This window comes from Peromyscus californicus, unplaced genomic scaffold (genome assembly GCF_007827085.1).
Source record: "Peromyscus californicus insignis strain IS unplaced genomic scaffold, ASM782708v3 Scaffold_24__1_contigs__length_46423439, whole genome shotgun sequence".
NCBI lineage: Eukaryota > Metazoa > Chordata > Mammalia > Rodentia > Cricetidae > Peromyscus > Peromyscus californicus.
Window position 1 is genome coordinate 854279 of NW_026294535.1, and position 13493 is coordinate 867771.

The window sequence follows — 13493 nt, forward strand, 5'->3', positions numbered from 1 at the left end:
GCTAATGACTCAGTGGCAGCTCTCCACCTTTCCTTCCTCCCTTCCGAGCAATTTAATCATCACTGTCCCCGAACATTGTTTACTTAGTCATGGCAACAGAGCCATTTCATAGGCCAATTAGCAACACAGACACGATAGACATTCTGGCTGTGTGAGGCGAATTTATAAGATTCTAGCATAAACGTTTGACTGATTTCCACGCAGCTCCCAAAACTCGGCTGACGAGGGTGTGGCAGCCGAAGGAAGACTCCATCACATGCATTTGAAAACCCACTTGTAAGGCAATCAAGAGGGGTGAGAATGCCGTTCTCTTGGTCTCCTTTAAAGTAGCTTATGAAATAAGGATGCAGGGGGAGGGAGTCCTTTGAGAGAGGAGGACTTTCCGGGAGAAACGTGTGTTCCAGAATTTCAGGACCAAGTTTCTTTTCTTGTCCCGCTTAGAGAGACGAATATGCAGCTGTTAAAATCGGTTTTTGAAAACTGAACTTATAAAATGACAAAACACTGTGATAAAGACTTTAGTGCATGTGCATTCCAGCTGGTCCTCTGGCTGCTTTTAAGATTTCATAGTATTTTGCTCTTTAAATATTAGAGCTTAAAATGAGATTTGAAAGAAAAGTCTACATTCAGTAAATAGTTGTAGCTGGATACTAAATTTGTTAATGGACACACACATATATGTATTACATAGACAAGTTTATAGAGTTTTCATACCTTTTTTAATCATCAAAAATTATCCAGCCATATTTCAAATCTTCCACAATAACATGTCAAAATGTATAAATGGAAATTAGAATAAAAGATTTTTTTTTTAAAGACAGGGTTTCTCTGTGTAGCCCTGGCTGTCTGGAACTCAGAGATCTGCCTGCCTCTGCCTCTGCCTCCCGAGTGCTGGGATCAAAGGCATGCTCCACCACTGGAATAGAAGATTTTAAATGTGTTCCATTCTGTGAGTGAGGAAACCGGTACATTTATCATGACTTAAACATTATATGATGTACACATGTCTTGAAATACAACACTGTAACCACATGCATGCACAATTTTTAATGTAACCAAGAGCTAAAATTTAAAAAAGGAAACAAAAAATGTTCAGGCAAATTCATTCCTGTCCTTGGTTTGAATCACTTACATGGGCTAATAGATGCCTATTATATGGTGAGCATCCAGTGCCTAGGCAAACATGCTCTCAATGCCTCAGAAAGGAATGAAGATATTTCCCAAGTAATTTACTTCCAGGAAAAGGACATGATGTCATTTACTTTACAAGAGTGCTAAACCTTATCTAGGTGCTGAGTAGGTGCCAGGCAATGGGTTTGTCTAGCTGCCTGCTGGGAACCATCCCTCCTTTCCTCTCTTCACTCCCCTGTTAGAGAAGCCCAGTGACTGTGAACAAACCTCTCACTCCAGATCTTAGTTTGCCCTGAGAGTCAGTGAGTTCATAGGAGCACAAACAATATACAGCTTTGATAGGGTATAAATTCCACATGATCCACGTGTAAAATGTAGCAGCGTCTCTACTTGTATGAAACACCCAGACCAGGCAAATCCATCAAGACAGAAAGTGGATTAGTGAGTGTGGAGTGAAGGGTGGGGTATGATTGCTTGGTGGTGTAGTCGAAAGTTTTCTCCAGTCCCACCCTACCCCGAGTTCCCGCAGCCTGCTTATAAAATAATCACTCAGAAGCTTATATTAATTATAACTGCTAGGCCATTAGCTCAAGCTTATTACTGACTAGCTCTAATACTTAAATTAACCCATAATTCTTATCTATATTTAGCCACGTGGCTTGGTACCTTTTCTCAGTTCTGACTTGTCATCTTGCTTCCTCTGTGTCTGGCTGGTGACTCCTGACTTAGCCCTTCCTCTTCCTGTCTCTCTCCTGGATTTCCTGCCTGGCTATAACCTGACTCACTATAGGCTAGAACAGCTTCTTTCTTAACCAATGGGAACAACATATATTCACAGCATACAGAAAGACATCCCACAGTAGGTGGGTTCCAGGCTTCCTTTGGGGGAGGTGGATATGTTCTGGAATTAGATTGCGACTTTGGAAGCACAACATTGAGGATGTGCTAAATGCCACTGAGGCATACACTTCACATTGACTAATTTATGCTTTGCAAACTTGTGGGGGCTGGTGATACGAGGATATAGATGCTTGGTGAGGGGGTCTACTGCCTAGTTTGGGTCTCCACTTTCCTCTTTTCCTTTCTGAAATGGCAAACCATAGGGACAAAGTAGACATTGTAGGATTGAAATGGAATCCCAGCAGGCATCTCATGTCAGAACTCTGATGACTTCCCAGGTCCCTTTTCTCCATTCTCAGGATCTACCTGGGCTATGGTTCTAAACTTTGCATCCTGGATTCTGCTGGGGTGTGTGTGTGTGTGTGTGTGTGTGTGTGTGTGTGTGTGTGTGTGCATCATTTGATTAAAAAAGAGCCAAGGAGCTTTAAGAACTGTTGATCTAGCTCCTTGAATCCTCAGATGTCTCTTTAAATGTCCCCTTCGCTACCTGAGGGCTTTCTGACCTTGTATTCCCAATCTTAGCCCTGTGTGTGGCCAAATACCTCCCATGCGCTCATCCTAACAAGGTGGTTTAAGGTCATTATTTGTATTTCTTTGTTTTCTTGTCTGTCTCCTCTAGAAAGTGGCCTTGGTGGGAGCCAGATAAAGGCTCTCCTCCACTATTGAGGTCCTGCCTTGCTTGGCAACATGCTGGTGAGACCACAGAGAAGCCAACCAGCCTGGTCTTGGCATCCACTGGGAGAAACAGAGTCACACACTGACAGGAATGCACACCGCCCTCAGGTTCAAGCTGTCACTGGGAAGGTGAGACAAAGTTTTTCAGAAGAAATAACTCCCGAGCAAAGCTTGAAGTGTGAGCAGAAGTTAATCTGATGAAGAGGAGAGGGACAGATATTCCAGGCAGGAGACAGCTTTGTGTTGAGGCACAGTGGTGGGAGCGTATGGAGAGTCTAAGGAGCTAAAAGATGATGGGAGGAAGGAGAAATGGATATGAGCTTATCGCCCAGCTAGGCACTTTCATTTTGCTCCTAAGAACCATGGGGAGCTAGAGAAGATGTAAGGAGAGCAGGAAGTGGTGATTTAATCAGATTTATACCCGAGGAGCTTCTCTGCAGTGGAGGAAATGCCAAGGGAAGGACTTCCTGTGCCTGGATGGGTGCTCCCATTTGTTTCCTTCTCACTTTCAGCAGTCACACAGTCTGAGTGGACAAGTCGCAGGAGATTCTGGGTTCAAGTTCTTGCTCTGAATGAGGGGTCAACCGTAAGTGAGACTTCTGTGGGCCTCGGTTTCCTCATGCTCAGACGACAGTACTAGAGTCAGTGTTCTTAAATCAACATTACACACTATGGGGCAACAGCCTTTTTAACTACCCAGAAAATGAACATTTTTTTTAATGGTTTGGGAAGATTGTCTTGTCCTGTTTAAGTCACCATTGGTCCTCTAACATTTTGATTTAAGGGATGACAGCTTGTCTTTCTTCCTGACCTCAGAAAGCATTCACCTTGGGCCTTCCCTTTGGGAATTTGAGTCTGGAGAGAGTAGCATGTGGTTTAGAACAGGTGGCGTTGAGTTTGTGCCGGCGGTAGAAGCTGAGTGTGGTGGAGAAGCCTGAAATCCAAACCCTTGGGAGGCTAGAGAAGACCAGAAGTTCAAGGTCAGCCTTGAGCTAGAGCAAACTTGAGAGAAGCCTGGGTTACACAAGACCCTGTCTCAAACAATCCTCCGTCTAAATCAACTGCAGTAGTTGCCATATCTATGTTTATCTTATCGAAGACTCCTGTGGATGCCTGAAAGCACAGCTCTTTTGTCTATGTTTTTCATATATGGTATACACACACACACACACACACACACACACACACACACACACACACACGTGCATACACGCACACACATGCTCATGTATACATGTGTGCAAGCACTAGAGTTTAAAAGAAAGCACAGTGAGAGCTTACCAATAACCAGTAACAAAATAGAACATTAAAACATTTAAAAGCATTTATTTATTTTTATTTATGTTCATGAATGCTTTGCCTGCATGTATGTGCACCATGTACGTGTCTGGTGCCCATGGAGGTCACAAGAGGACATTGGATTCCCTGGAAGTGGAGTTGGATAGTTGTGAGTACCATGTATGTGTGTTCTTGGAACTGAATCCTCCTTCACCTGGAACTGGGCTCATGAATGTTTGTGAGCAGCCATGTGTGTGGGGGGAAGTGAACCTGGGTCCTCTGCAAGGACACCAAGTGTTCTTCACACCAAACCCTCTCTCCGGGCCCAAATCAGGACAATTTTAATCACATATCATCATGATATGAGCGTGGTGTCCCTGGTTCTCTAACATAGCTTCACACGCCATGTTCGTGCTTTTCCTTGTGAGGGTGTGAGATGGTACCACTGGAGAGATGACAAGATGAATGAGAGACATTGGGGCCCAGCGTTAGGCTACTGACCTTCTGAGGATCCCTCAGAAGAATGATGGAGAAGTGTGCTGGGGTCTCCTGACTTTGAAGTGTACACAGAATAGGAACTCTGATTTACAGAGTGTCTTACATTCACAGCGGCCAAGGCAGCCATCTTGCAACTTGTCAACAGAGGAAGAAAAATGTAAACAAAATCCAAGCCCTCCAGCATGGTGGGGAGTCCTGTCTGGGGAGGAGAATCAGAAAAACAGACTTCCTGTGCCTCACACCTTCCTGTCTCCTACTCAACAGACTCAAAATCTTTTCTCTCCTTTGCGCAAAGCAGTTGCTGTTCAAAGGCAGGAAACCACGGCTGGATGGTGTGGTTTTCCCACCACAGAGAAAGAAGCTGGCAAACGGGGCGTGCAGTAATGATTTTCTTTGGACTAATTATGTTTAGAAGCATTCCAAATGCAGCAAACCTTTATCTACAAGATGACAAGATACAACAAAACAAACACATCCCTAAAGGGGGGATGAAAGGCACTGTGTTTGCTCTTCCCTTCATATTTCATCCCTTCGGAACTTTTCATGCATTGTCTGTCAAATGATCCTTCACTGCCCCTTGCCTACCTCACCTGTACTAGCTGCATGAGGTCATGCCTGCTCCCAAGCCCCTGCCCCTTGTTTCCCAGCCCCATCCCCTGTTTCCCAGCCCCTATCCCCTGCTCCCCAGCCCCCACCCCCTGCTCCCCAGCCCCCACCCCCTGCTGCCCAGGCCCTATCCCCTGCTGCCCAGCCCCCACCTCCTGTTCCCCAGCCCCTATCCCCTGCTCCCCAGCCCCCAGCCCCTGCTCCTGTCCTCACCTGGCCTCTAGCCTGGTCTCCTGGACGAGTTTCTCTACTGAAGGAGCATACTCAGCACTCTCTGTCCTCAGGGCTTCACACTCCTCCTTCTTTTCTTTTCATGGATCTTGGGGTCTGATTCTCATCCATCAGACTCTCTAAATACCCGTGCCTCTGTGACCACCTACTCAAAACGGTGCCACTTCTCCCTCCATCCTGAGCCTCTATTCCAGCGACTTGCTGTACTTTTTCCATTGAATTTCTAGGGTCTGAAATTGCCTCATTTGGTTTGACTTCATCTGCTGTCCCTAGATTTTTTCCCTCTGTCTTGCTCACAGCCTCCTCTGATTCATGTAGAGGGATGACTTGCCCTGAAGGAGATACTGAGCAGTGTTTGTCAGAAGAATGGAAAGATTACACACGCTACAACCTTTTCAGGTGGAGTACAAGGGTCAGTTACATCCTTCTAAAGATCCCCAGGAGCGTATCTGTAGTTGAGCAGGTTGGTCTATGACTGCTCTTTGTCTCACCCCCCCCCCCCCCCCCACAAAATAGCTGCATGAACACATCTGTAGTTGAGCAGGTTGGTCTATGACTGCTCTCTCTCTCTCTCGCTCTCTCTCTCTCTCGCTCTCACACACACACACACACACACACACACACACACACACACACACACACACACGCGCGCGCGTACACTAGCTGCAGGGAGAGCCATCCATAAGAGGTTGTGAGGCAAGAATTTACAGGAACTTACTAGAACTTTAGGTTTCTGTTCCTCCTAAGGCTTTTAACAGTCATTTTGCTGGGATTTAGGAAGCAGGATTTTATTTTTTCTGGGTTGGATATTGTCAGGAAGCAGGAACAATCCCATGGATGTTCTGAATACACCTCCTAAGTAGGACAGGAAGACTAGACCTAGAAACAAACTATCAGCAGTTGTAAGGTGGCAGCAGCCGCTCATACTGCCAGGACAGGGCATGCTCTCTGTTCATGTAGTGACTCATTGGCAGTACCTAGACAAGATTACTGCAAGGTCGTGTTTTGCGTCTCTCATCTTCAGTTAGAACCTGGGTGGTATTGCTGTACTGTGCCACCACACTGAGTGGATACTGCAGAGGACTAGCTGGGGATATTGGGCCAGTTTCTGGATCTCCTGGTCTGCTTTCATTGTTCTCACAGGTGTCTCTGGAATGAAGTCCAGTGTCAGAGACCATAGAACTAAGGAACAGCCATTCCTCTGGCTCGCTGGTAGTGGTCCCACCCCTCTAATGTAGGATTTATTCAAGGGTGGCCACTGAACCCAGACAGCGGAGGCCAAGGAGGAAACCAGTACACTGTGGTTCGGTCTCAGGTGGGGTGTTACTTTGGAAGGCTGTGGGACCTTTAAGAGGCGGAGACTTGCTGGAGGAAGTGGGTCATAGGGTGCAGGCCCTGAGGTTATCTTACAGCCCAGCCTCTTTTCCTGTCTGCTCTCTGCTGACCCAGTGAGACCAGTCACCTGAGGCAGCAGTTTAGTTCAGAGTAGGCCAAAGGGAAAAGGGCTCATGGTGCAACTCCAAGTGACGCACATATGTTACAGTGGGAACGGATGTTCAAATGGAATGTGAGGTTTGCAACAGTAAAGCCAGGAACACCTAGCACGAGAGACAGAGACACGTGTAGCTAGGACAGTCAAGAGGACTTGATAAGACTCAGTCAGACAAGCCACGAGAAACAAGAGCAGCTTTGGTAATCTGGCTAGATAGCTTCCATGAGATACCAGACTATCTATCTGGTAGACAAGAGACAGACACTGCTGCTACTTCTTGGTAGCTGTGAGGGCAGAGGGACCTTAGAATAATGTGCATTTTAGGACATCTGCAGGGCCAGCAGTAATGCTGAGAGCTCTACTTGCTCTTTTAACTAAACACATCTTGGGGGCCTGCCTCATTTTCCCTTAATTTCTTACTGTTCTGTATATCTCTTAATAAAGTTCACCTTCTCACTCCTTCAAGTGTCTACATCTTTAATCTTTATTGGCATAAGACAATGACCCTGGGCTCGCTGGTGGATATTTGGTGATGGTAAGTATCTGATATCTTAGGCCCCTGGGTCAAGCCCAGTTGACTGAGAAAGGCCATTGTTCCTAAGGCTTGTAAGAGTCTCATGCACTCTTACCACCAACCCTTCCCCACCAAAATGGACTCTATTCCCATCTAACCATCAGTCAGAATAAAACCTTGGCTTCTTAAGTCACTGCTTGTCAAGTGTTTTATCACAACGACTAGAAAAGAAAAGTAATACATAGCTCTCTTCCAGAAGCCAACTAAAAAGTGCCCCCATTTTGTCCAAGAATAAACAGCATCTCATCCCAAGATCACAGATGCCTAAGTTTCAAATGGAGGTGGCAGCATCTCTCATATCCTGAATAACAGGGTTCCCAAGGCCTGGTATCACAAAGGCCGTGTTCAGAAGTCCACCTGAGCTTCTGGTCTATGTATTTCCACCAGGCATCTACAGTGTTAAACCTTCCCTCCCTGAATCACTCTGTTGGTGTCCCCGTTGCAATGTAGCTAATTTGTTTATACTCGTCCCTCTGAGGAGACTGTCTCCCTTGTGTTTGTAACCCCAGAACTTAGCAAAGAACTTGGCACATACTGGGCTTTCTATAAATACCAGGCGAGTTTAAAATGGAGCATTATTTCCTGGCTTGAGTTCACCTCTCAATGGGTTTATTGATTCTGCACTGTGAGCCAGGCGGACAGTAAGAAACGGAGGATCCTCATCTTTAAGGAATTTGTATTCCTGCTCAATAGTCCGGGATCCATAATAGCAGCTGACGTTGACCGGGCACAGGCGTTGAGCCAGTAGTTTACACACATCTTTGATTCTACCACTCTGAAGCCACACAGCTGTCAGAGGGCACAGCAGGGGCTGTGATCCCAGTTACACGTGCCCAACAGTTAGGTCGAACGGGACCATGGACATTCGCAGCTCTGCCTTAAATCAGAAAGCAGGGTGAGCCTCCAGTTTCAGGTCTGGGAGACACTGATTTTGAGGAGGACGTGGGTCTGATCAACCTGGGGGTGGAGGAAGTGGGTTTTCTAGGGGATGAGGTTTTGGGGACCGAGCTTTTTCCGCTTTCTTGGAAAGCAGGAAAGGTTTGGGTTTCCGTCTTCAGATCTGAACACCGTTTAGTCTGTCAACCTTAGCCTTACTAGACAGGCATCCACAATGCTCAAAGCAGATGTTCCCTGTCACGCCCCTCTCCTCTACACATCCTGGGGACAGAGAGGGGACGTGAGGCAAGAAAAGGGAAGGCGCAGCGCAAGGAGGGCGGGCTGGTGAGCATCCCAGGCTTAGTGATCCTGCTGCGGACCACGCCCTCGGCCTCCACCTGGTACCCTAAACCCCACTTTAAACTCCCGCCCCCTCTGAGCTACCACCAATGCCCGGCCGAGGAGCGCGCAGGAGGCTGCGGATTGGTGGACACGGCGGTTGCCGCGGTGACGGGTGGGTCCGTGGGGGTCCCCGCGCGGGGCGGGGCTAGGGCTGTCCCTAGTCCCCGGCGCCTCCTCCGTCTGGGTCTCCGCCTCCGGGACCTGCGGCGGCGGTGAGGTCCGGAGTGCAGCTTCCCCGCGGGCGGGCGGCGCGATGGGTTGCGGGAACTCCACGGCCACCAGCGGGGGCGCGGGCCGAGGTAAGCGGGGCGGCGGGGCGTGGGTCCCGCGGGAGAGGCGGCCGCAGCGGGGGGCGCTCGGGTCCCTCGCCCCAACCCCATTTTCCAGACTGGAGCGTTCCCCTTGCTTCTGGAAAGACCGAGAGGGAGCCGGTGCCCCGTGCGGGGGCGGTCACTCCCGAATTCAGCGAGGACTGTCGCCTGGGTCCTGCAGCCGAGCTCTGCACCCTTCTGGGGACCTGTCTCGGGTCCCTCACCTCCCCTTTCCCTGGCGCGCCTCCAGGCTACGCCCCCGACCCCTTGGCTCCCAGACCCTGCACCTGGAAAAGTGCATCTGAGCGAGTCAGGACTTTTCTGGGGATGGGGGTGGGGCCGAGTGCCAGTGGCTCCAGAAACGAACGCATCCTGTGGGTCTGCTTGCTTAAGATCCACCCGGCTGCGCGCTTAGGCTCCCACTGAGAAGCTACCGTAGCTAGGTGCTCCGATTCGAGTGATAGAGCTTCAGCATGGGCCTCTCTACTGATATATTTTCATGTATCCAAACTTGTCTATGCGCTGCTTCATTTCGTTGATTGGCAGGGCAGGGCTTCGAGATTCCCTGGCTAAGCCAGGCTTTGTATCAAGTGACTTACTGTAAGATTCAGTACTCTGATTAAAATAGCCAATGTTGGCTTTGTTTAGGGGTATTCTCTGCTGACGTATTTTAGCGTCTTTTTGGACAGGATTCCCTGGCTTCTCTCGCTGAATTCAGTCATCATGCCACAGTCCACCCTAATCAGCAAGTGCAAATAGAGCTCTGACCCTGCACTGTTTATCAAGCTGATGAGGATGCCCTGCTAATGACTTTGAAACCTTAGGGTTGTCAGTTCCCTTAGTCAAGACCTTGAGGCTTGGCAGTCATCATCATCATCATCATCATCATCATCATCATCATTATTACAATTATTATTTTCGTTGATTGAAGAACTCAGATTTGAACTCAAGGTCTGATATTGCACATGTTGGGCAGGACTTTGACGATGGAGCCGTTATTCCCTGTATTACTTTTTATTTTGTGATAGTTGTCCAGACTTGCCCTGACCTCACTCGGCTGTGCAGGTTGGCTTTTAACTTGCAGTTCTCCAGGACCAGCCTCTCATGAGCCGGGATGAAAGGCCTACAATAGCAAGCCTGACTAAACTTGCAGCATTTGTACGATGGGAGCCAGCATGGAAATCTGCCCAGATCATTGACCATTAATTTGGTCTATCCTTTTTGGCTGTCGGTGTCATACTTGCGGACTGTTTGAAGAGCCACAACTAAGACACTTGAAAGTCTAGGCCCAGGAAAGTTATCTGTCCCGTATGGCCTTCACTGTCTTGAGTTAAGGTCTGCCTCTGTGTTATGTAGACAGCCACTGGGAACTAGTCTTAGATTTCCTACAGCAGTGACTCAGCTTAGTGTCATATGCGGATGAGAGCAGAATTCGAGCCAGGAGTGGCTGAGCTTCCTTGCAAGGTGGAAATCGGGAAAGTATCACAGCCTCAACAATTGTTTGTGTCCAGGTCCCATATAAACCTATTGCATATGTGCTAGGCTGGAAAAAAAAAAAAAAAGGTTGAGAATGTCAAAAAACAAAAAACAAAACAACAACAAAAAACCCCACAAAAACTGGAAGAAGGTTCCATAACAGATTTCCTTAAAAGTGGAGCAAGTTTAGTGCATTACATTTTTAAAAAGAATTTATTTTTATTTTTATTTATGTGTCTGTGAGTCTGTCTGTGCTATGTGCATGCAGGTGCCTGAGAAACCACAAGAGGGCACCACACTCCCCAGGACTTTAGTTACAAGCTGTTGTGAGCCACCATGTTGGTGCTGGAAGCCAAACTTGGGTCCTCTGCAAGACCAGCAACGTTTCTAACTTCCCTATGTTTTTACATTTTCATTAACAGACCCCTTGTCAAATTTTTGGGGTAGAGGGAGAAATACCACTGTTAAGTGAAAACTGGACCCATGATTAGGTACAAATTGCATTTCAGTGGTAGTGTGGCCAAGCAGTCTAGAAATTGTATTCGGGGCCGAAGATGTAGCTCAGTTGAGAGAGTACCTGCCTAGCACACACAGAGCCCTGGGGTCTATCTTCAGCACCCCATAAACTGAGCATGGGGTGTGGGTCTGTGAAGCAGGAAGATCAGAAGTTCAAGGTCATCCTCAGCCGTCCCTCACTTTGTAGTGGGTTCAAGCTATCTCAAAAACAAACAAACAAACGTGCCCCCCCCCAACCCCAACAAACCACGAATCCTGTTTCTTCTGCCAGTGTTGGTAATCTGTGCCTGTAATCCTGACTCAGGAGACCGGGGCAGAAGGTTCGCTCCAAGTTCATGGCCAGCCTGGTCTATATGAGGAGTTCCAGGCAGCCAGAACTGCATCTTAAGAAAAAAAGCATACTATTTCTGGGGAGGGGGGTGTGATTCTCTTTACAAATATTCGATTGGCTTTTTTTTTTCTTCTTGAATAGATCTCTTGTTGGGTAAAGGAAAATATAGTTACACTGAAGAAAAAAAAAATCCTTCCAAGTGCATGTCCTTAACGATCGCTTTTGTTTGTGAAGGACGAACACGCGAGAGCATGCTGTTCTCTGACTTGCTCTTCACTGAAAATTACTTTACGTTCAGAGAGAGCAGGGTAGGGCGTACACGCTGTTCACGGGCAAGGAAGGCACCGTGAGTGGGTGTGTCTGCATCATCTCTAAGCAGGCTCTGCCCTTGGCTTTGAGAAGTTGTTCCCAAATACCCACCAGCCTGTGTGTCCAGCTGGCTGGTTTCAGGATTCAGTCATTGTTATTTTCTGTTTGTCAGCTGGCGGTAGGACTTTTAGTTTCTGAAAGGGAATGCATCAAGATGAGAGCTAGAAAGGCAGGAAAGGAATGCCCTAACACAGAGATAAATCGGTCCCAACTGTGAGCTGTGACTTTGGTGTCACAGTCCCTAATGACCAGGCTGCAAACCTGTCCCAAGCCTGTGAGATTCAGTGAATAGATGATGATGTCCCAGACCTCTAGGTATGAACAGAGCACAGCTTCTAAAATGTCCCAGAAATCCTGCTTTCAATATTTCATACTTTTCAGGAGCCACACTGAAAAAAGTTAAATAATTAAAAAGGCAGAGAGAGATGAAGGAGCGCTGGTGACCTTGGACCCGGGGGTTCAGGCTCACTTGGCTGTGATGCTCTTCCTGGCTGTGTTGCTGCGGACATTTCACTTTGCTTCCTGAGCCCTGGTTCCTTTATCTATATTGTTGGGGATAACTGGATGTACCCTGTGTCCTAGGGTCAGTGTGAAACTCAAATCAGATAATGGAGGGAAACACTGTAAAATGAGATTATTATACTGCAGTAAAAAGTTATTAGTATGTTGAAAAGAAGATGGCTTCTGTGAATATTTTTCTACAAGAAAATGACAAATCTACTTTTGTCTCAACAGGCCTGAGATCATCATTATAAACATCATTTTAATTTTTTTTTGAGACAGTCCCACCGTGTATCTCTGGCTCACTTGAAACTTGGAACTTGTTATGCTCATTGGGCTAGCCTCAAACAAACCCCACTTTATTCCCTACATATTCAGGCAGATCCAGATAACTATTTCTCTTTTCTCGAAGCTGTCTGGACCATCGCCTTTCTTGGCCGTGGCCTAGTGAACTTGGCTGATATAACAGATTGGTATGTAGTCGTGGGCTGCATGTGAGTAGTCTACACACCACGTTAGTGCAGAAGCGGCAGTATGTGGTCTCTTGGCCATGAAGAAGGACACACATCACAGCCTCTTCATGGTTCAGGTTCCCCTGCAGCCTTGACTTCAAGCTTACCCATGGTCCACGTCTTTGGGCAGAGTGTTCTGCCGCAAACTTTAAGATGGGGTAGGGCAGCCAGCAAAAAAGGATTGGAGAATAGAGTCAAGCTTTCTGGCTGTTGAGGGGCTAAACATGGAGGCTTAGTGTGAGAGAGCAATTGCAGTGCAGTGTACGGTAGAATACACGGAGAAAAATCTGCATTCGGGGCTCACCAGAGAAGGCCTCCTGGAGGAGGGCTTGAGCTGCTGATGCAGATGTGAGACCCTTTTCAGCCTGGAAGAGCTCTGCATTTTAAGGGTCTTTTTGGTTTGTTTTTTATATTTCCCTTGTAGTGCTGTCCATTCCACTGGGATCTTGTTCCTTTGTACACGCTAGGCCAGCACTGTACCAACCACCACACTGCGGAGTTGTCTATTTACTATTTAATCGTGGATCCCTTCATCCTCTTGCCTTAGTCTCCACATGCTGAGTTTCAGAATTTCCCCATCACTCTCAGGCACAGCTCATCTTAACGTTTTGGTAGGAGCATTTTCTCCCTGCAGGAATTTGATTTTTCCCAACGCGGAGCTATCGAAGGCAGCTGCTTATGCTTTCCATTTTGTGATGTTTTAGCACATGTCTCCAGAGAAACCTCTGTATGAAGTGGTCTGTCTGGAGGTGTTTGGGTATTTATTCCAATACAGGGAGCTTTGGGGGTGCCCCTGCCCAAGCAGCCAGGAGCT

At 47.4% G+C, this 13493-nt stretch overlaps 1 protein-coding gene across 1 annotated transcript in view; it reads left to right on the plus strand.

Annotated features, from left to right (window-relative positions):
- The first annotated feature begins 8792 nt into the window (after positions 1-8792).
- CUNH12orf75 (chromosome unknown C12orf75 homolog) overlaps positions 8793-13493 on the plus strand; it is a 40052-nt gene continuing 35351 nt past the window's right edge. The window contains exon 1 of the mRNA XM_052752914.1: positions 8793-8962. Coding sequence (XP_052608874.1) covers positions 8917-8962 — 46 coding nt within the window. The 5' untranslated portion in view covers positions 8793-8916. The remainder of the gene's footprint in view (positions 8963-13493) is intronic.